General features: G+C 37.5%; 1 protein-coding gene across 6 annotated transcripts in view; it reads right to left on the reverse strand.

Annotated features, from left to right (window-relative positions):
- Positions 1-22,395, reverse strand: part of LOC144974685 (protein O-linked-mannose beta-1,2-N-acetylglucosaminyltransferase 1-like) — a 68,001-nt gene extending 45,606 nt beyond the window's left edge. For 2 of the 6 annotated variants that reach the window (XM_078917807.1, XM_078917804.1), the window contains exons 1-7: positions 22,253-22,395; positions 20,328-20,414; positions 15,752-15,829; positions 14,969-15,040; positions 7,321-7,338; positions 6,609-6,626; positions 4,995-5,012 (exon numbers count right to left, since the gene is read on the reverse strand). In XM_078917807.1, coding sequence (XP_078773933.1) covers positions 4,995-5,012; positions 6,609-6,626; positions 7,321-7,338; positions 14,969-15,040; positions 15,752-15,829; positions 20,328-20,379 — 256 coding nt within the window. In that variant the 5' untranslated portion in view covers positions 20,380-20,414; positions 22,253-22,395. The remainder of the gene's footprint in view (positions 1-4,994; positions 5,013-6,608; positions 6,627-7,320; positions 7,339-14,968; positions 15,041-15,751; positions 15,830-20,327; positions 20,415-22,252) is intronic. The other 4 variants (XM_078917809.1, XM_078917808.1, XM_078917806.1 and 1 more) reach the window with 3 other exon arrangements.
- Between the last annotated feature and the right edge of the window lie 460 nt (positions 22,396-22,855).

Here is a 22,855-nt window from a genome sequence, read left to right on the forward strand (position 1 = left end):
ATTGGATAGTGACGATGATAGTGCTCATTCAGACACTGAATCAGACATTGAGGATGCGAATTTTGATGACATTGACAATGGATTTCATGTGTTTTAATATTATTACATATTTTTCAACTTTATAATTTAAAAAAAAATCAAAATATAAATCAATAGTCCAAAATAATACATCAAATTAAAGGCCATTCATTCTTCTTTCCAAAACAGCTTTTATTTTGTTTCTAGCATGCCTCACATTCTTGCAATGAATTTTTTAATGAAGTGTACTATTACTATGCAATTTGGAAGAGTTATCTCCCCTCGCATGCTCTGCAAGAGACATTTTTTTCAGATTATGCCCCGCCAGCAATGGGTTAATGATCAATGAATAAACGAATAATCATCAAAATTATCCACGGATAAACGGATAATCATCAAATAATCTAGTAATAATAATATAGTAACAGGTTGAAACATGGACTGCAAATTGGGATGGGATAATATTAATTATAATAATAGGAGAGCGAGTTGGGGGTAGAGGGTTGAGGTGGCTTTGCTGTTTTTAGAATGCCAACTTGAAATGCTTCCAAGTAATACACACCTATGGAAATGTGATCCTATAATAAACAATGGTCATTAAATTTTTAAATCTAATTCTAATTTTTCAAAATACTACAATTGGCAGCTGTAAGCAAAAAGATAATCCTTTGATGACACCGACTAGGTCTATGTATCACATGACACAATGTCACCTGACTCAGTTCAGCTTTATTACCAACAGGTAGCTGATTGATGAGTGGATCTGTGATTCAATGATCCACTCATGATGATAATTCATTGCACAGGTTTGCAACGAATAAAACTGATTATCCGCTGAACGGGTCTGTTTCATCCGTTGAGCACCCGTCCATGTTTCATCCGGCTATGAGTGGATAATCGTTACAGGTCCTCATTTTACACCCGAGTATAGTGAGAAAATGTGAGTAAAGGGCATTTTCAAAGGACTTTAACTAACTTTGTGCTGCCCACAATGAAATTCAAACCTGGGATCCAGTGGTCAGAAGCCATGTCATACCCATGGGTGCCGGCACCAAAGTACGTACTAAAACCCTGCAATAAATTCTGGCCACTCAAAAAGCCTGCAGATAATAACCATTTTCAAATGAGAGTTCTTATTCAGGCTACATTTAGCCAATACAAATACTGTCCGACAGATGCAGCAGGCTAATCATAATATTTCTTATTAATCAGAAATTATCTCAAACAAAACCAAACATTTTTAAAGAAAAGAAGTTGACTTTATTGAATAGGAGGAATATGTATAATCGTTTAACAACAATCCTTGCCGATTTCCAGTTTTAATCAGTCCAAACATACTTTCATTCAGTCCTTTGCTTAATTTGCAAGACTAGAGTATTTTTTTTCAAGGAGTTTAAGGTGCTTGCAACACATTTAGGTCATATCAGCTCCATTAAAAAGGACGAAAATGGGATACTCAAAATTTCTAGAATTACAATTAAAACACCCCCCAAAAAAGTAAAACAAAGGGGAATAATTTGTTTCTACCTTTCTTTTTTAAAGAATAAAAACCCTTACAGGTAAAACAACAACAAAGAAAAAAAAGCCACAACCTCATAAGGAACAAAGCAAGATAAAAAAAAAAGACTTAAAAATTAGCTCAAATTATATTTATATGTTTTGAAATAGGGCAATTCCGTATGTTAACGAGGTCCATGGTTCAAATTTGATGAAGTTGTGAGTCAAAAACCACAATAAATGTCAACCTATCGCCAACTGTTTGTTTTTGTTTTTAAGGGTTTTACGGCGCTTGCATCACATTTAGGATATCAGCGCCAGGAAGCTAGATGTACAATTAAAAGGACTTGAGGAAAAAGTAAGACAAAGGGGAATGGTTCAAATAGGGAACAGATGTAGATTCCAAGAGCACACTATCAGTGTACTTAGTTTGAGATCACCAAAAGTCTCACCCAGACCCCGGCACAAGATTCCACAAAGAGGAATATACTCAAATGTTAAATATAAAATAATAACAGTACATAACAGAGAGATGACTTACAATGAAAACAATATCATCTCCTAAAACTATAACTATACATTCGACTGTTTCCCTCCCAGCCAAGGACTCCAGCCACGGTCACACTGCGTGGAATCAGCGTGATTTCAGATGGAACTCCTAAGGGGCATTAACCCTCCCTGATGGCTACCTGCATCATTGGAGGTTAACTGGTATTAGGCAGTGCCATGTCCAATTATGACCATTTATGGTCTTATAATATATCGATATAGCGGGAAAACAATAACATCCTCTTTCACTTTATTATTTTGATTTGAAAAATCAGTTGTCTTTCTAAACATCAGTGCAAATTTGACATTCTTGTGGTTAATAGTTTTCTTTAAATATCACAAATCGTGGATCTAATTTTAAGTGCTTGTAAATTATGGTGCACTTATATAAAAAAATGTGTAATTCAAAACTCAAATACCACACAATGGTCAGGACAAAACTAAGTAATCTCATTCCAAGACAAAGACAGAAAGCAATTGGAAAACAGGTTTAGGAGTATAGATGACACAGCAAGTACCTCCCTGCCCACTATGGGAGGACGGGAACCCCACACAGAGGGTGGTGTCAAACCAACACTTAATGCTCTGAAAATAATGAAGATATAAGCACAAACCCAGCCTTCGTGAAAAAAGAAGGGATGGACTTTGTTTGATAAAAATTAGGGAATTTTTTTTGAAACCATCCATTACATGTTCTAATATAACAGGCTTCTGGTGATATAAGGAATTTTCTAAATCCCAATTTTTCATTCCTCTTTGTTTTTAGTAAAATATATCAGTTATAACTGGCACCAATCAAACCTCAATCACTTATAACAGGGATTCTGAGACTCTTTTAATCATACTTTTTCTTTTGGCATTGCAAAACTATGCTGCTGCAACAACAACCACTACTACTACTAATACTATAAGTACCACCACCACCACCACTATGATTACTACTACTACTACTACTACTACTACTACTACTACTACTACTACTACTACTACCACTACTATTACTACTACTACTATTACTACTACCATTACTATTACCACTACTACTAGTACTACTATTACTACTACTACTACTACTACTACTACTACTTCTACTACTACTACTACTACTACTACTACTACCACTACTACTACTACTACTACTTATTATCATTAACTACGTTAGATTTCACTCAACGTCTGATATAACAGGGATTTTGCTGTGGTCCCACCACACCTGATATATCAGGCTTCCACTGTATTTAGGCAATATGTAGCCCGAATAAGGTTGAAGGGAGGTGGTTACTCTATTAAGGCAATATGTAGCCCGAATAAGGTTGAAGGGAGGTGGTTACTCTATTGAGGCTATATGTAGCCCAAATAAGGTCAAAGTCAAAGGGAGTTGGTTACTCTATTGAGGCTATATGTAGCCCAAATAAGGTCAAAGTCAAAGGGAGTTGGTTACTCTATTGAGGCTATATGTGTAGCCCAAATAAGGTCAAAGGGAGTTGGTTACTCTATTGAGGCTATATGTGTAGCCCAAATAAGGTCAAAGGGAGTTGGTTACTCTATTGCGGCTATATGTGTAGCCCAAATAAGGTCAAAGGGAGTTGGTTACTCTATTGCGGCTATATGTGTAGCCCAAATAAGGTCAAAGGGAGTTGGTTACTCTATTGAGGCTATATATGTAGCCCAAATAAGGTCAAAGGGAGTTGGTTACTCTATTCAGGCTATATGTGTAGCCCAAATAAGGTCAAAGGGAGTTGGTTACTCTATTAGGCTATATGTGTAGCCCAAATAAGGTCAAAGGGAGTTGGTTACTCTATGAGCTATATATGTAGCCCGAAAATAATGGTCCAAAGTCAAAGGGAGTTGTTTACTCTATTGAGGCTATATGTAGCGAGAAAAAGGACCCCCTTAATAAATACACAAACCAAAACCAATATGAATGAAGCAACACTTACCTTTGTGAGGATATTTATCTTAAATAAAGAGGCAAATGGAAAGATTATATTTGGTAAATGGAAAAACCAGTGGGGCATCATACCCACCAGCAAAAGCCGGTGATCTAGCGATAGCACCCATGGAGAGGAATGTAAATCTAAGCTTCTGGTGATATAAGGAATTTTCTAAATCCCAATTTTTCATTCCTCTTTGTATTTAGTAAAATATATCAGTTATAACTGGCAGCAATCAAACCTCAATCACTTATAACAGGGATTCTGAGACTCTTTTAATCATATTTTTTCTTTTAGCATTGCAAAACTATGCTGCTGCAACAACAACCACTACTACTACTAATACTATAAGTACCACCACCACCACTATTATTACTACTACCACTACTACTACTACTACCACTACTACTACTACTATTACTACTACCATTACTATTACCACTACTACTACTACTATTACTACTACTACTACTACTACTACTACTACTACTACTACTACTACTACTTATTATCATTAACTACGTTCGATTTCACTCAACGTCTGATATAACAGGGATTTTGCTGTGGTCCCACCACACCTGATATATCAGGCTTCCACTGTATTTAGGCAATATGTAGCCCGAATAAGGTTGAAGGGAGGTGGTTACTCTATTGAGGCAATATGTAGCCCAAATAAGGTCAAAGTCAAAGGGAGTTAGTTACTCTATTGAGGCTATATGTGTAGCCCAAATAAGGTCAAAGGGAGTTGGTTACTCTATTGAGGCTATATGTGTAGCCCAAATAAGGTCAAAGGGAGTTGGTTACTATATTGAGGCTATATGTGTAGCCCAAATAAGGTCAAAGGGAGTTGGTTACTCTATTGAGGCTATATATGTAGCCCAAATAAGGTCAAAGTCAAAGGGAGTTGTTTACTCTATTGAGGCTATATGTAGCGAGAAAAAGGACCCCCTTAATAAATACACAAACCAAAACCAATATGAATGAAGCAACACTTACCTTTGTGAGGATATTTATCTTAAATAAAGACGCAAATGGAAAGATTATATTTGGTAAATGGAAAAACCAGTGGGGCATCAGGCATGGCAATGACACCTGATATATCAGGCTTCCACTGTATTAAGTCAATATGTAGCCTGAATAAGGTTGAAGGAAGGTGGTTACTCTATTGAGGCTATATGTAGCCTGAATAAGGTTGAAGGGAAGTGGTTACTCTATTGAGGCAATATGTAGCCCGAATAAGGTTGAAGGGAAGTGGTTACTCTATTGAGGCAATATGTAGCCCGAATAAGGTTGAAGGGAAGTGGTTACTCTATTGAGGCAATATGTAGCCCGAATAAGGTTGAAGGAAGGTGGTTACTCTATTGAGGCTATATGTAACCCGAATAAGGTTGAAGGGAGGTGGTTACTCTATTGAGGCTATATGTAGCCCGAATAAGGTTGAAGGAAGGTGGTTACTCTATTGAGGCTATATGTAGCCCGAATAAGGTTGAAGGGAGGTGGTTACTCTATTGAGGCTATATGTAGCCCGAATAAGGTTGAAGGAAGTTGGTTACTCTATTGAGGCTATATGTAGCCCGAATACGGTCAAAGTCAAAGGGAGTTGTTTATTCTATTGAGGCTATATGTAGCAAGAAAAAGGACCCCCTTAACAAATACACAAACCAAAACCAATATGAATGAAGCAAACACTTACCTTTGTGAGGATATTTATCTTAAATAAAGACGCAAATGGAAAGATTGTATTTGGTAAATGGAAAAACCAGTGGGGCATCATACCCACCAGCAAAAGCCGGTGATCTAGCGATAGCACCCATGGAGAGGGATGTAAATAAAAAAAAATGTTTTAAACTGTAACGAGTGTGGCCACTGACTGGATGATTGACTGTGATTGTATCACCCCAACATTGTGTTGGTTGCCTTTGGTAAGGCATTGTACATATATCACTCGACTCAAATCTGGTGTGAATGCATACTTGGCTAAAGACAGTGAAGAAGGGGTAAAAGAGCCTCTACAAAAAAATGCCCTACAGGTGACAAATGTACATAATTAAACAAAAATTTTGTTCCATGTAGCCTGCTAGAGGAATAAGGCTTGGCAATGACAACTGATATATCAGGCTTCCACTGTATTAAGGCAATATGTAGCCTGAATAAGGTTGAAGGGAGTTGGTTACTCTATTGAGGCTATATGTAGCCCGAATAAGGTTGAAGGGAGGTGGTTACTCTATTGAGGCTATATGTAGCCCGAATAAGGTTGAAGGGAGGTGGTTACTCTATTGAGGCTATATGTAGCCCGAATAAGGTCAAAGGGAGTTGGTTACTCTATTGAGGCTATATATGTAGCCCGAATAAGGTTGAAGGGAAGTGGTTACTCTATTGAGGCAATATGTAGCCCGAATAAGGTTGAAGGGAGGTGGTTACTCTATTGAGGCTATATGTAGCCCGAATAAGGTCAAAGGGAGTTGGTTACTCTATTGAGGCTATATATGTAGCCCGAATATGGTCAAAGTCAAAGGGAGTTGTTTACTCTATTGAGGCTATATGTAGCGAGAAAAAGGACCCCCTTAACAAATACACAAACCAAACCAATATGAATGAAGCAACACTTACCTTTGTGAGGATATTTATCTTAAATAAAGACGCAAATGGAAAGATTGTATTTGGTAAATGGAAAAACCAGTGGGGCATCATACCCACCAGCAAAAGCCGGTGATCTAGCGATAGCACCCATGGAGAGGAATGTAAATTTTTAAAAATGTTTTATACTGTAACGAGTGTGGCCACTGACTGGATGATTGACTGTGATTGTATCACCCCAGCATTGTGTTGTTTGCCTTTGGTAAGGCATCGTACATATATCACTCAACTCAAATCTGGTGTGAATGCATACTTGGCAAAAGACAGTGAAGAAGGGGTAAAAGAGCCTCTACAAAAAAATGCCCTACAGGTGACAAATGTACATAATTAAACAAAAATTATGTTCCATGTAGCCTGCTAGAGGAATAAGGCATGGCAATGACACCTGATATATCAGGCTTCCACTGTATTAAGGCAATATGTAGCCCGAATAAGGTTGAAGGGAGTTGGTTACTCTATTGAGGCTATATGTAGCCCGAATAAGGTTGAAGGGAAGTGGTTACTCTATTGAGGCTATATGTAGCCCGAATAAGGTTGAAGGAAGGTGGTTACTCTATTGAGGCTATATGTAGCCCGAATAAGGTTGAAGGAAGGTGGTTACTCTATTGAGGCTATATGTAGCGAGAAAAATGACCCCCTTAACAAATACACAAACCAAAACCAATATGAATGAAGTAACACTTACCTTTGTGAGGATATTTATCTTAAATAAAGATGCAAATGGAAAGATTGTATTTGGTAAATGGAAAAACCAGTGGGGCATCATACCCACCAGCAAAAGCCGGTGATCTAGCGATAGCACCCATGGAGAGGAATGTAAATTTAAAAAAATGTTTTAAACTGTAACGAGTGTGGCCACTGACTGGATGATTGACTGTGATTGTATCACCCCAGCATTGTGTTGGTTGCCTTTGGTAAGGCATCGTACATATATCACTCAACTCAAATCTGGTGTGAATGCATACTTGGCTAAAGACAGTGAAGAAGGGGTAAAAGAGCCTCTACAAAAAAATGCCCTACAGGTGACAAATGTACATAATTAAACAAAAATTATGTTCCATGTAGCCTGCTAGAGGAATAAGGCATGGCAATGACACCTGATATATCAGGCTTCCACTGTATTAAGGCAATATGTAGCCTGAATAAGGTTGAAGGGAGGTGGTTACTCTATTGAGGCTATATGTAGCCTGAATAAGGTTGAAGGGAGGTGGTTACTCTATTGAGGCTATATGTAGCCTGAATAAGGTTGAAGGGAGGTGGTTACTCTGACAAAAAAAACTGCCAAAAGGGAAAAAAGGAATGCAGAGGCATCGTGGAGAAAATCGGGCCTTGAGATTGACCGGCTGATATATATAGCAAAAAAGCATAAGTATAAAACCACCTGCAAAAGAGCAAAAAGAAACTATTATAACACAAAACTGTCATCAGTGAGGGACACTAAGGAATTTTTCTCTGTTTCAAAGGAACTTTTAGGGGAAGAAAAGGGCATGTGTCTACCCACTAATATCCCGGTAGAAAAGCAGCCGGATGCATTTTCAGATTTCTTTTCGGGAAAAATATCGAAAATTCGGAACAATTTGGACCTCGTGCAAAATGAAGATATAAATTTCCACCCTTTTTCGGGTTCACAGGGATTCTCTTGTTTTAAAGAAACAACTGAAGAAGAAATTTCTAAAATAATTTTTTCATCTTCCTCGAAGTCATGTGATTTAGATCCTTTACCAACTAATATTTTGAAATTATGTCTTCCTGAATTGTTACCTTGCATAACTTATATTATAAATCAGTCACTTATCTCAGGACAAGTCCCAGATATCTATAAACATGCAATTGTAAAGCCTCTCATAAAAAAGCAAAATCTCAATGTAAATGACCTTAGTAACTACCGTCCCGTCTCAAATCTGCCATTTCTTTCTAAAATCCTTGAAAAAGTTGTACTCAGACGTCTTTCACAACATCTCCATGAAAACAATCTATGGGAAAAATTTCAGTCAGCTTATCGTTCTTACCACAGCACAGAAACTGCTCTGTGCTGTGTTGCGAGTGATTTGCTTGATGTTTTAGATAAAGGTTCTGTTTCTCTTCTGACATTGTTAGACCTTTCGGCGGCGTTTGATACTATTGATCACGGTATTCTCATTAAACGACTTAATATAACCTTTGGCTTGTCTGGGACTGTCTTGCAGTGGTTTGAATCTTATTTAGATGGCAGAAAGCAACAGGTTATGATTTTGGATAAACTTTCTCGTCAACATACATTGTCTTTTGGTGTTCCTCAAGGCTCTGTTTTGGGTCCAATTCTTTTTGTTTTGTATACTTCTCCATTATCTAATGTCATCACTGGTCATGGGCTGCGCTATCATCTCTATGCAGATGATACGCAACTTTATGCTACTGATAAAACTAAAAATCTCGAAAATATTGTGAAACGTGTGGAAGAATGTGTGACGGATGTGAAAGAGTGGATGGATGCAAACAAGTTGAAAATGAATGAGTCAAAAACAGAAGTGATGATTGTGGGAAATAGAGGGCAGTTGAAGGTGAATGATGGTCTTGAGGTGTTGATTGGGGGTGAAAAGATCAAAGTTTCAAAGACTGTGAAAAATTTGGGTGTCTATTTTGATTCAGAAATGAAAATGTCAGCTCACATTTCTGCTCTCTGTAAATCTTTATACTTTCAATTGAAGAAAATCAGTTCGATCCGTCAGTATATTGCAATTGGAACATGTAAAACATTGGTTGTTTCCCTCATTTTTTCGAAACTAGACTATTGTAACTCGCTGCTTGTCAACTTGCCTCAGGCTTCTATTAAACAATTGCAACTACTGCAAAACAGTGCAGCAAGATTAGTTTTTGGCAAAAAAAAATTTGATCATGCAACCCCTTTGTTGGCCTCTCTCCACTGGTTGCCCATTGAAAAGCGCACATATTACAAAGCAGCGTGTCTTGTTTATAAGTGTTTGGCTGGTATAGCACCGGCATATCTCACAGATCACGTGGTCATGTGTAAATTTGAAAATTACACTTTAAGATCATGTAATGACCAAACGAAAATTTCGGAAAAAAGATCAAGAACAAAATTTGGTGATAGATCGTTTGCTTGTTTCGGCCCCAAGATTTGGAATGAACTACCACGTGGTCTGAGGGAGTGCAAGTCTTTACCTACTTTTAAAAAGAATCTCAAGACACATTTTTACTGTATTTGTTTTTCTTGACTCTATATGAATCCTTGATTTGGCTATGAATTGTTATTGTTGTTATTATTTTATTTTTTTATTTTTTCACTTAAAATTGATATTTATATTGTAAAGTGCCCAGAGCTTGTGTTTTACACGAGAATGAGCGCTATATAAATGTGTATTATTATTATTATTATTATTACTCTATTGAGGCTATATATAGCCCAAATAAGGTTGAAGGAAGATGGTTACTCTATTGAGGCTATATGTAGCCTGAATAAGGTTGAAGGGAGGTGGTTACTCTATTGAGGCTATATGTAGCCCGAATAAGGTTGAAGGGAAGTGGTTACTCTATTGAGGCAATATGTAGCCTGAATAAGGTTGAAGGAAGGTGGTTACTCTATTGAGGCTATATGTAGCCCGAATAAGGTCGAAGGGAGTTGGTTACTCTATTGAGGCTATATGTAGCCCGAATACGGTCAAAGTCAAAGGGAGTTGTTTACTCTATTGAGGCTATATGTAGCGAGAAAAAGGACCCCCTTAACAAATACACAAACCAAAACCAATATGAATGAAGCAACACTTACCTTTGTGAGGATATTTATCTTAAATAAAGACGCAAATGGAAAGATTATATTTGGTAAATGGAAAAACCAGTGGGGCATCATACCCACCAGCAAAAGCCGGTGATCTAGCAATAGCACCCATGGAGAGGAATGTAAATTTTAAAAAATGTTTTAAACTGTAACGAGTGTGGCCACTGACTGGATGATTGACTGTGATTGTATCCCCCCAGCACTGTGATCTTTGCCTTTGGTAAGGCATCGTACATATATCACTCGACTCAAATCTGGTGTGAATGCATACTTGGCTAAAGACAGTGAAGAAGGGATAAAAGAGCCTCTACAAAAAAATGCCCTACAGGTGACAAATGTACATAATTAAACAAAAATTATGTTCCATGTAGCCTGCTAGAGGAATAAGGCATGGCAATGAGCATTGAGCATGATGGAAATAAAGGAAAATTTATATTTTTTTCTCTTACCCGCTGATTGTACATCTTATACCTACTTTCCCATGTACTAGTTCTCTTGTCTCTTAACATGTCCAAACCATTTCAATCTATCTTCTCTCATCTTTATCGATACATTCTCCACTTCAGTCAACCTTCGAATCTGTTCATTTCTCACTTTATCTTATCTTGTCAGCCAAGTGACCATCTCAACAGCCCCATTTCTGCCACCTCAACTTCTTTATCTTGACTCTTTGTCATAGCTGCTGTCTCTAATCCATACAACATTGCTGGTCTTACAACAGATGTATATACTTTTCCCTTCAATTTTGCAGACATTTGTCACACATAACTCCAGTTACCTTCCTCCAATTATTCCAGCCTGTCTGGATCTTCTTCTTAACCTCCATCTCATTGCCCCCATCTCCTTGTAGTTGTTCATAAGTATTTAAATTGGTTTGCCTCTGGCACATGCTCTTCTCCTAACTTTGTAGGTGGTCCTGCTGACTATTGTCCAATGCACAAATACTCTGTCTTCGATCTGCTTACCCTTAGTCCCCTCCTTTTCAACGCCAGAATCCAGCACTCCAGCTCATTTTCCACCTCAACTCCTGTATCATTCAAAAGTACCAAGTCGTCTGTACATCATATTCCATGGTGCCTTGTGTCGAATCTGTTCTGTAAGAATGTTCATTACGATACAGCAGTGGGCAGAGTGCAGATCCTTGATGTAGTCCTACTCTTACATTAAATGGTTCAGTTGAGCCAACAGCTGTCCTTACCACTGTCTCAATACCTTCATCCTGGATAACTTTGATATATTTCGCTGTCACCCCCTCTGCCTTTAGACAGTATCACATTTCTTCTCTTGGACCCAATCATAGGCCTTAAATTTTAAATAAATTCAGACATTCATTCCTTTTATCCTATGCCGATTATACTTCCTTATCCTTTCTTAAAAAAATATAGCATTGTGGAGAACATTGTGCTTATTTGAGTCAATAAAAAAATTGATACGGCGCACAACTCTACTGAAAGATTTGAAAATTAGAAATGTATTTTTTACAGATAGATAAACAGATAACTTGATTTCCTTTTATAATTTAAAGTCAGTTTGAAAGTTCGTTGAGTCAAACAGATAATATCATAAAATATGTACCGACGACACTCGGCTCCCAAAATCAACTAATTTTGACACTGTAAAAAGTTGTCAATTTGCGTCATCTATTTATGACATCAAGTATTATTATTACTTCCGTTGTGTTGTTGATTTAGCGGTGATCAGTTTTGTTATGATATGTTTGTGTGTGTGTGTGTGTGTGTGTATATGTTTGTGTGTGTGTTGTGTGTGGTGTATACATGTGTGTGTGTGTGTGTGTGTGTGTTGGCATTTTTCAGCAAATCGTGGCATTCATAGTGATATTATTCACTTGATCACATGAAGGTATTTCAGTCGCCATTTTGATTCTTTTTTTACAATTAGGGTTAGCTCGAGAGGTTAGTCATAATGTTATTAAAGGTGCTAAGGTGTTTGTTTTCCATAAGTTAAGTAAAGGGGAGACATTCCGAAAGCTCCTACATCCCCAGTATTCTTTAAATTTGTATTTTCACCGTTGATATTTTGTCAGGCATTTATTTATTCAGTTTGTCATATAGAAGTATTTTAAAAACTCTAGAACAAACCTTGATAGATTTGTGAAAGTTTAAAATTTCCTAATTTGACCATTGTTTTGATTTTCGGCCGCCATTGTGATTTGTTAAGTATTGAAAGGTAGTGCAAAGCAGTCCGAGAGCTGTTTTTTTCTATTAGGGTTAGCTCGAGAGGTTAGTCATAAGTGTTATTAAAGGTGCTAGGTTGTTTGTTTTTCCATAAGTTAAGTAAAGGGGAGACATTCCGAAAGCTCTTACATCCCCAGTATTCTTTAAATTCGTATTTTCACCTTTGATCTTTTGTCAGCACGGTGGTAGAACAGCACATTCAACGTTCAAAATTCCAATTCCAATAACGGATAACAGCACCTGTAGCATCAGTCGCCAATCAGACACAGCTAAGTTACTGAAGAGTAGTTCTCTCATAATTTGGGATGAAGCACCTATGATGGACAGGCGTGTGTTTGAATGTGTGAGCAGGACATTTTGTGACATAACAGGCAGTTCAAAACCTTTTGGGGGCAAAGTGGTTGTACTTGGATGGGATTTTCGGCAAATTCTACCTGTTGTTAACAAAGGAAGTGAAGCCGATATATTAAGTGTCACACTTAACAAGTCAATTATTAGGAATTTTGTCACCATTTTTCACATGAAAAAGAACATGAGGGTTACTGATGACAATAACTGTTTTGCAAATTGGCTTCTCCGCATCGGAAATGGTAGAGAGCCAGTTTTCAGCGAAATAGGAAAGTATTCTGTTAAATTACCTACAGCGCTATGCCTTCCTGAAAATGACCCAGAATGCTTGATAAATGCTGTATACAATGATTTGAATCTGATCTTTGCGGATGAACGTTATCTATCAGAGAGAGCAATTTTTACTACAACCCATGAAAATGTTGACAAAATAAATGCAGCCGTTCTGTCCCGGTTGACCTCATCAACTGAACAAATTTACCGCAGTGCTGATTCCATTCAAAGTGACTCTGACATCAACTTATACCCGATTGAATTCTTGAACGAACTTACACCTCCCGGACTTCCTCCACATGCATTACATTTGAAAGCCAACACGTCAGTCAAGCTGCTTAGAAATATAAATCCTAAATCAGGCCTCCTAAATGGCACCCGTTTGTTAATAATTAAATTAGGTTCAAAAGTATTAGAAGCCAAGATAATTACCGGTAGTAGAGCTGGCGACATAGTGTTTATCCCTAGAATCAATCTGACGACAACAACTGATTCAGGCTTACCATTTATTATAAATAGAAGACAGTTTCCGGTAAAATTGTCATATGCAACGACAATTAACAAGTCTCAGGGGCAGACATTAAGCAAGGTGGGGATTTTCTTACCACAACCGGTATTCACACACGGACAACTGTATGTTGCTGTGTCACCAAATTACACAGACAACGTTGTTTACCAATCTGCCCTCATTAAATGATGGTGAGTACAGTATTGAATGAAAATAGTTCTTTCCCCGCGAAATTGCGGGCTTTTTACTAGTTGTTATATATAATTTCATTACAGTCACATAAATTTTATGATAAAATGCAAGAAAGACAGAAAGATAGAGAGAGAGAGAGAGAGAGAGAGAGAGAGAGAGAGAGAGAGAGAGAGAGAGAGAGAGAGAGAGAGAGAGAGAGAGAGAGAGAGAGAGAGAGAGAGAGAGAGAGAGAGAGAGAGAGAGAGAGAGAGAGAGGAGAGAGAGAGAGAGAGAGAGAGAGAGAGAGAGAGAGAGAGAGAGAGAGAGAGAGAGAGACAACCCCTACCAGAATGTGATATGAATTTACATCTCTCAATTAGAAGTGTTTTAAGAATTATCAATAAATAAACAAAGTCCCGAAAACTTCATCTCGCCCCATCCCTTTCCCATATCTTATCCAAGACAACTAATAGCTCTGTGTCACTGTTGACACTTGCTACAAGCCTGACAACTTAATTGTCTGAGATGCGGAAAAAGGCGGAATTCCTCACAAATAACGAAAAATTAAGAACGCTGTTTTTAAAACATGCAATTTCCTTCAGGTTATCAAGCTTGTATTTCCAATCAAAGAAGGGTAGAGAGGATGAAATTGTGCTCATACACCAGTGATCCCACTTCTCTCAGTTTGACTTTCCTTACCACAACTGTGTTCCACAGACTCAATCCTTATCCAATGAGCCATAGAACATTGTTTTACTTATTTTGTTGTTTTTCTTTGAAATATCAGACTCAAGGATTATTTTGGTAATGTCTCGACATAAAAAGACCATTGATATTCAGTTATTTTGAAAATCTATGACAATGTTTAGTTTCCATCAGGTTTTCTGGATAAATCAATGAAAAATAAAACAAAATCGAAGGCTCTGGCACCAAAACAATAGCTGGCAAAATGTCCAAAACACAAGTACAAAGAATCAATTTTGTCCACACCTTTTCATCACTTCCAAACGCTATTCCAGCTTTTTTATCTTCATGCAATAAACCTTATTTACATTACGCTCACCTAATACAGTGTTGTTTGATTCCACTGTAGGAGCTCTGTCTTCATCATCCCACATCAAAGTTCTCTCTGGTTCTAAGAGAAATATAGAAAACAACAATCCGTCCAATAAAAAAAAAGTTCAAAAGTCCCTAAAGGAAATTAAAACAAGCCACACACCCCCCCTCCCCCCCCCCCCCCCAACACACACACACATTAAATAAAAAATCATCCTCCAAAAAAGATACCCAAGTCTTCCACCAAGCTAACTGATGTCTATGACATAAAATATAATAGAGCATTGTTTTACAAATTTAAAAGTATCCTCTCCCAAAAATAGAAACATCCATCACTGTCTCCTCAGGAAAGGATCTGAGGAACAACCCGGGTGAACTTAAATGATATCATTATAGAATGCAGAGATAAAACGAAATGGAATGGACAAAAGACATAGGTATACCTGTCTACTTGAAAATTTCAAATCAGTTACATAACCAACACAAAATTCATCGTTTAATAAATGGTTAAATTTCAGTAATAATAAACTAAACAATTTTTAAAACATAAAACTTCTATACGTAAATTAAATAAATGAAGAAATAAATTTCTTCCATTTCCGTAAGTCCGTAACTGTCATCAAAGAGAGAGAGAGAAAGAAAGAGAGAGAGAGACAGAGAGAGAGAGAGAGAGAGAGAGAGAGAGAGAGAGAGAGAGAGAGAGAGAGAGAGAGAGAGAGAGAGATGAGCAGTTATATGAACTCATGGATTGCATTATCAATTTGTAAATTGTAAAAACAATAAGACAAACCTTTCTCGATCCACATGTTGTTCAGGGTGTACAAAATGATACAGGATGATACCAATAACAACCATAGTTTGGTGCATCCTATTGATAAAAGTGAAACAGCAAATATTAATGATAATAACAGAAAATGAAGCAAGTAGAAAAGTGCCAGAAGACAATAGTAATAGAGAATTAAAAGTTCGCAGCGATGAGGACTCGAACCCACGACCTTACTGATACGACAACTCCACCTGGCCATGAGAGGGCCATGCAGTCGACGCCATCCACCTCTCCAAAAAAGTGGTTTCATACGTAGTGTCTATTCGGAGTCCCACTCCCGACTTCTTGAGGTCATGGGTTCAAGACACACACACTCCACGAAGTTTGTTTACAAGCTGGCAGTAATGCTAAAGCTCTATTCTCAACACAAACATATAACATAGAGATGATTGAGACATTGAGTAAGCTTAGATATTGAGGTTGAATAGTAATTCAGGAAAGTGAGTGGAGCAAACACTTATGTTGATAATAACAGAAAACAGTGATTGGATTACAACAAGAAATGAAGAGAGTAGGAAAGTGCCAGAAGACAATAGAGAATTAAAATTTTAAGCGACTGGGGCTCGAACCAAAGTAAGGCAGTGGGTTCGACCCCCCTTTGCCACAAAAGTTTTATTCTCTCTTGTCTTCTGGCACTTTTCTATTCACTTCATTTTCTGTTATTATCAACATAAGAGCCTGCTCCACTCACTTTTCTGAAATATTAATACCATAATATTCAAAACCTACATTTCACATGATTATACTTTATTCTCAAATAATTACAAGTATGCTTTGAGGACTTCTTATAATGCCCCTTTAAAAGAAACAAAACAAAAAAAACAAGACATCTGTACCTTGTTTTGGTTATCTGGTTAAAAATAAATAACTTGTGAGCATATTCAAAAGATTTAAGTGATTAAACAAACAAATCAGGGCTGAGAATGACTGGTCACTAAAAAGGAGGAAATTTTTTAGCGCTAGATCAAGAACCATCCATGCAAAAATGACCTATAAATTTAAATTTCATTAAAAGTTATTGTGATGCAATCCAAAATGTGTCTCCCAGCAATTTCTGACATCACTCGGAGGAATTTCAAAAACTGAAAGTGTAATTATAACATGGTGGTTGTAGTAATGGTAGTGGTAGGGATAATGATGTGGTGGTGGTTGTAGTAGTTGTGGTAAGGATGATGATGTGATGATGGTTGTAGTAGTAGTCGCCACATACATCTCCCGTATTCACAGATTCACTAATGCCCACATCCCATTGTTTCAAGTTGCCCAGAGACGCCAACTTAAAATTTGGCTCACGTAAATTTCAGAAATGATTACGAACAATTTCAATGCTGAAACAGGAATTTCTGCAAACAAAATATAATCTATTGAGATCTATAATCATCCTAATACCCCTTGTTTCAAATCAAGTAAAGTTCCAAAACCAATTTATGACGTATAAAACATTAAAATGAATGGTAGGTGTGGTGGTAATAATGATATGATGGTGGCTGTTGTAGTGGTGGCAGTAATGATAATGTATGTGGTTGTGGTGGTTGCAGAAGAAGTGGTGGTGATATTGTTGTGTTGGAGGAGGTTGTAGAAGTGGTGGTAATGATGTGGTAGTGATTGTTGTTTTAATGGTGATAGTGTTGTGATGATGTCGTAGTGGTGGTGGCAATGATGATGATGATGTGGTGGAGGTGGTTGTAGTAATGGTGGTGCTTCATGAAATGATGGTGTGGCGATGGTGGTGGTAGTAGTAGTAGTGGCAGTGATGATGATTATGATGATGATGATGATGATGATGATGTGATGGTGGTGATGATGATAGTGGTGGTGGTGGTGATGATGATAAGGTGTGTACTTGAATGTGATAAGAGAGAATGATGGCTGATGTGAAAAGGATATGATCCACTTTATAGATTTAGGTTTGTCTGACAGAAGGAAAGATAGTGTGTGTTTGTGTGTTTTTTTTGGTTTGTTTTTAAGGGTTTACGGCGCTTGCAACACATTAAGGTCATATCAGCACCAGTAAAAAGGAAGAAAATGGGATAGTAAACAGTTCTAGAATTACAATTAAAGCACCCAAGAAAAAGTAAGACACAGGGGAATGGAACAAAACGGGATCAGATGTAGATTCCAAGAGCATACCACCAATGTACTTAGTTTGAGATCACCTATAAGTCTCATCCGGGCACAAAGAGGAATACACTGAAATGCTTACATTATACATTCAAAATAACAAATATAATAATACATAACAGAGAGATGATTTACAATGAAAAAAATATCATCTCCCAAAACAATAACTGTGCATTTGACTGTTTCCCTTCCAGTTAGGACTCTGGCCAGGGCCAGGAAAAAACCAAGTAATCTCATTCCAAGACAAAGACAGAAAGCATGTTGGAAAACAGATATAAGGGGATAGAAGACATAGTATGTACCCCCTTGCCCACTATGGGAGGTCAGGAACCCCACCCAGGAGTGTGTGTTTGTGTGTGTGTGTGTGTGTGTATGAGTGAGAGACAGAGAGAGTGAGAGAGAGAGAGGGGGGGGGGGAGAGAGAGAGAGAGAGAGAGAGAGAGAGAAAGAGAGAGAGAGAGAGAGAGTGAGAGAGAGAGAGACAGACTGCTAAAAGTGAATATAGTGATAGGTACAGAGAGATTAAAGTGAAAAACTAACCAGGTTAAAAGTACTTAGTGAACTTTATTGTTAGGTGTGTATGTACTTTATTTGTTAATCGTAAATATTAAGTTAACATATGTTTCATGTTGGCAATTGCCAGGAAATTAACATTTTAATTGAATCCTCTGAATGTGTGTGTGTGTGTGTGTGTGTGTGTGTGAGGGTGTGTGTGTGTATCATTGTTAAGAACATGAAGATGAAAAGTGAAAACAAAGAGAGAGAGAGAGAGAGAGAGAGAGAGAGAGAGAGAGAGAGAGAGAAAGAGAGAGAGAGAGAAAGATACAGAGAGAGAGAGAAAGATCTCAAAGTGAATGTAGTGATGAGTACTGAAAAATTAAAGTGAAAAATTAACGAGACTTAAGAACTGAGGGAACTTTATTGATTTTTGTGTGCACGTGTATATGTTTGTAGGTCATTTCAGCGGCACTTAAAATATAATGGGGCTGTAAAAAAAAATATAGATTTAAGTAAGATCAAAAGCACCGGAGAAAAAGTGACTGGTTCAAATAAGGCTCACAAACGGACGCCAAGATCAAACTATCAATGTAGTTAGTTTGAGGTCACCTAAAAGTCTCACCAAGACACAAGCACAGAATCCTTATGAGAGAAATACAAAATTTAGAACAACAAATCTAACGTCACACAAAAGAGAGATGATATACGAGGACAAACATATCATCTCCCAAAAACGACTATACATTTAATTGTTTCCCTCCGTGCCAATGAATCCAACCAGGAAAAGGATCAAGCCAAGACAAAGGCAGAAAGCAACTCTGATCCATGCAAGTCAAAAGATCCCACCAGGAAGATGATGTGATAGTGGTGCTTGCACTAGAGGTGGTACTGATTACAATGAGGGCAGTGATGATGTGGTTGTGGAGATGGTGTTACTGATGATGATGTGATAGTTGCTGTCGTAGTGGTGGTAGTTGTGGTAGAGATGATGATGATGTCATGATGGTTCAGGGGTGAGAATGACTGGTCACAAAAATGGAGTTCAAGACCTATCTATGCGACGAAAACGTATAAACTTGAATTTCATTAAAAATTTACTGAGATGCAATCAAAAATGTGTCTCGCAATAATTTCTGACACCACTTGTAGGAATTTCAAAAGTTGAGAGTGTAATTACAACATATTGTAGTAGTAGTAAGAAAAGATGGCGGTAGGGATGATGATGTGATGGTGGTCTTGCTAGGGATGATGATATGTTGGTTGTAGCTGTAGAGGTGTTGGGAATGATGGTGTGGTGGTGGTTGTAATAGTTGTGGTAGGGATGATGTGGGGTGGTTGTAGTAGTGATAGTTGGGATGATGTGGTGGTGGAGGATGTATTTGTGTTGGTAGTAGGAATGATGATGTTGTGGTGGTTGTTGTAGTAGTGGTGGTAGGGATGATGTGATGGTAGTTGTAGTAGTAGTGGTTGTAGCTGTAGTGGTGGTGGTAGTAGGGATGATGATGTGGTGGTGGTGGTTGTAGGTAGTAGTAGTGGTGGTGGGGATGATGATGTGGTGGTGGTGGTGGTGGTAGGGATGACGATGTGGTGGTGGTTGTAGTAGTAATGGTGATAGGAATGATGATGTGATGGTTGTTGTAGTACAGGTGGTAGTTGTAAAAGTAGTGGTGATAGGGATGTTAATGTAGTGGTTGTGGTGAGCCTTTTTAAAAGGCGGTAAAGTGATGGTGATGGGCGGAGATAAACCACCATTTAGGCGGAAATCCGCCTTTAGGCGGAAGATTCTCAGCCCTGACAAATAAAGAGATATTTTAAAAACACAAAAAAAAATCCCAAAAAATCATGAAAACAAATCAATCATGAAAATTTTTTGTTTACTTCTTTATATTTCAAACCATTTCAAAATGACAAAATTATTCACCTCCACGAGTCTTGGACATTCGCCGCAAAGTCTTCATTAACCGTGAAATCATTCTTACAGATATGAAACGTTCTCTTGACTATTGTACTGGATGAGATACAATTTACAAAAAATTTTGTTGATGAATAAGTAAATCAATCAATCATTAATATATTAATATTATTAATAATAATGACATATGATAAATAATATTACTCATAAAGTGTTTTTGGCCAAGGTCTAAAAGAGCTTTATAAATGTAGTTTAAAACAATGCCCAATCTTTAGAACAAATTTCATCTTGGCTAACTACTTGGTACATGCACATACAACAAATATACAACTCAACCATCACCTGTACAGACAAGTACAGCATACGTATAAGCGCACATGATCATTGCCGGCTAAAAACAGTAAAAATAATAATAATATATATAAGCAGTGTTGTGTGTAGTCGCCTGACAGGCTGTGTTTTTGTTGCCCCACAATTTATGAACATTTTCTGCTTTTTACTGGTGTTACACATATTTTTATTCTGGACTTTTATATTCTTATATTTGTGACACAGTGCTCTTTCATTTTATATAACTTTTGCCGTCTTCTAACAGTATTTTTTTAGTGATTTACGTGATCTTTAAATTATTTCTGAATAATCAAGTTAAATATCTCAAATTTGGTAATTATGCTGAAATTTTTTTTAAGTACCAACCCCAATATGATATTGGTTTATCAAAATTCTCTGAACTTAGACCCAACGGTGCATTACTGTAGGAGCTGAGGGATGCATTCAGCTTGTGTTTGTGAAATACATCAAAATTCAAAATTAATCATATATAGCTGTTCCTCTGGATAAATCCACTAATCTGAATAATGAAATAAAATAGTGTGTAATGTTGAAACTCCAGAATGTATGCTTCGTCGTTGTGAAAAATGTTGTGGAACAGACAATGTGAAAGCATTTCTTTCATTATCTAATATAGATATTGTGACTATGCAGGATGCATGAATTTGATCAATGTAAATGTTGCTGCTCGAAGAAATAAATAACAATGTGAAATTGAATGTAAGTTTCAATTTAATTACGAAAACAGATAGAATGGACGTTTTGGGTTTCCCCTTTATCAACAAACAGGATGAATGAAATGATGTGGTAGTGGCGTTGTTAAGATGATTTTTCTGTCTATGGCTATGTGAATGTGGTCTAAGCTAGTGGCATGACACTCGCTTTCAGATCGAAAGGTCCTGGGTTTGAGCATCGCTCAGCGCATCGTTGAGTCCTTGGAAAAGGCTCTTTACTCACATTCTCTACCCCTAATCAGGTGTAAAATGAGTACCTGGCCGTTAACAGCGTTGTCTCTGTCCGAAAAATTATAATATCGTCAAACAGGCGTCATGTCTCGTTCTACATACTATCTGTTACGTGTTGCTGTTGGTCAGGGACCCCTTGTAAAGCGCTTTGAGCACGTTTAGTGGATATTGCTCTATATAATAGCTCACGTTTAAAGAGATCAAGTTTAAGTTTTCGCCCTCAAGTTCAAGCCTCAAAAAGTGGAAAAATCAAGTAGAGTCTATCTTCTAAACTTCTCTGGCCAATAGAGTTTTTAAAAAGTATCTTTTATTTCTATCTATCTAGACGATCATATCCGAGTTCGAAATAGGTAAACGTCAATTAGACTAGACATCAAGCTTACTTTCCAGTAGATAGTCTCAAATGCCACATTCTCATCATAACATAATAACAATAACAAACACTTCACATCTAGATAGACACAAAACTAATAAAGACAGAGAGAGACCTTCTACGTCAACAAACCTCAGAGGATCACCGTTTCCTAGATTTGGTTATCAATATTCTTCCAATCATTTAAATTAGGTCATTAGACCTGACACAAAGAGCTCAGAAGGAATACACTAAATACATGTATAATTATTGAACATAAAATATACCTCCTAGACTAGGACAGGGTTGCCACTGTGCCACTCTTGAGACTTCCAGTTCGCTGCACAGACGAGAGTACTCAGTACTCACCAAGGAATTTACCCAATGGAAACCGTACGGTGCTCTTATTGACTAACCAACCAGCGGCCTCGATGAGAAAAATATCCGCCATTTTGATGTTGGCTGGGAATCGCGTTACTATAGTAAACAAGCGCTGATCGGCCATTCATGAAAACAAGTTGCTGCTCGCTCGTTTAACTCAAAATTATTCAAAACGATCTCTCTAAAATGATATAAATGTGACTTCTTAAGGTTTTCTTCACGGTCAAAACCACACAACATTCTATTAATGATTACGTCCGAGGCAAAATGGAATATTGACAGGTCGACCGAGAGTTGAACTCGTGAGACGACAAACATCAATGCGAAGTGTAGCGAGAGTCAAGCTATTGTTTGTCTTGTCCTATTCTATATAGAGAAAAGGATAAATAGTATAGCCTCAGGTGTGAGTGGTTGCGTGTCATAGTCTTGTTTTTAAATTGTTTCTGTTGTTTATGTGTGTAGTGATGACTCTCTCACACTCAATTTCAATGCCGAAAGAGGAATTCCCG

This window comes from Berghia stephanieae, chromosome 6 (genome assembly GCF_034508935.2).
Source record: "Berghia stephanieae isolate SIO BIC M18660-M18661 chromosome 6, UCSD_Bste_1.3, whole genome shotgun sequence".
Classification (NCBI taxonomy): domain Eukaryota; kingdom Metazoa; phylum Mollusca; class Gastropoda; order Nudibranchia; family Aeolidiidae; genus Berghia; species Berghia stephanieae.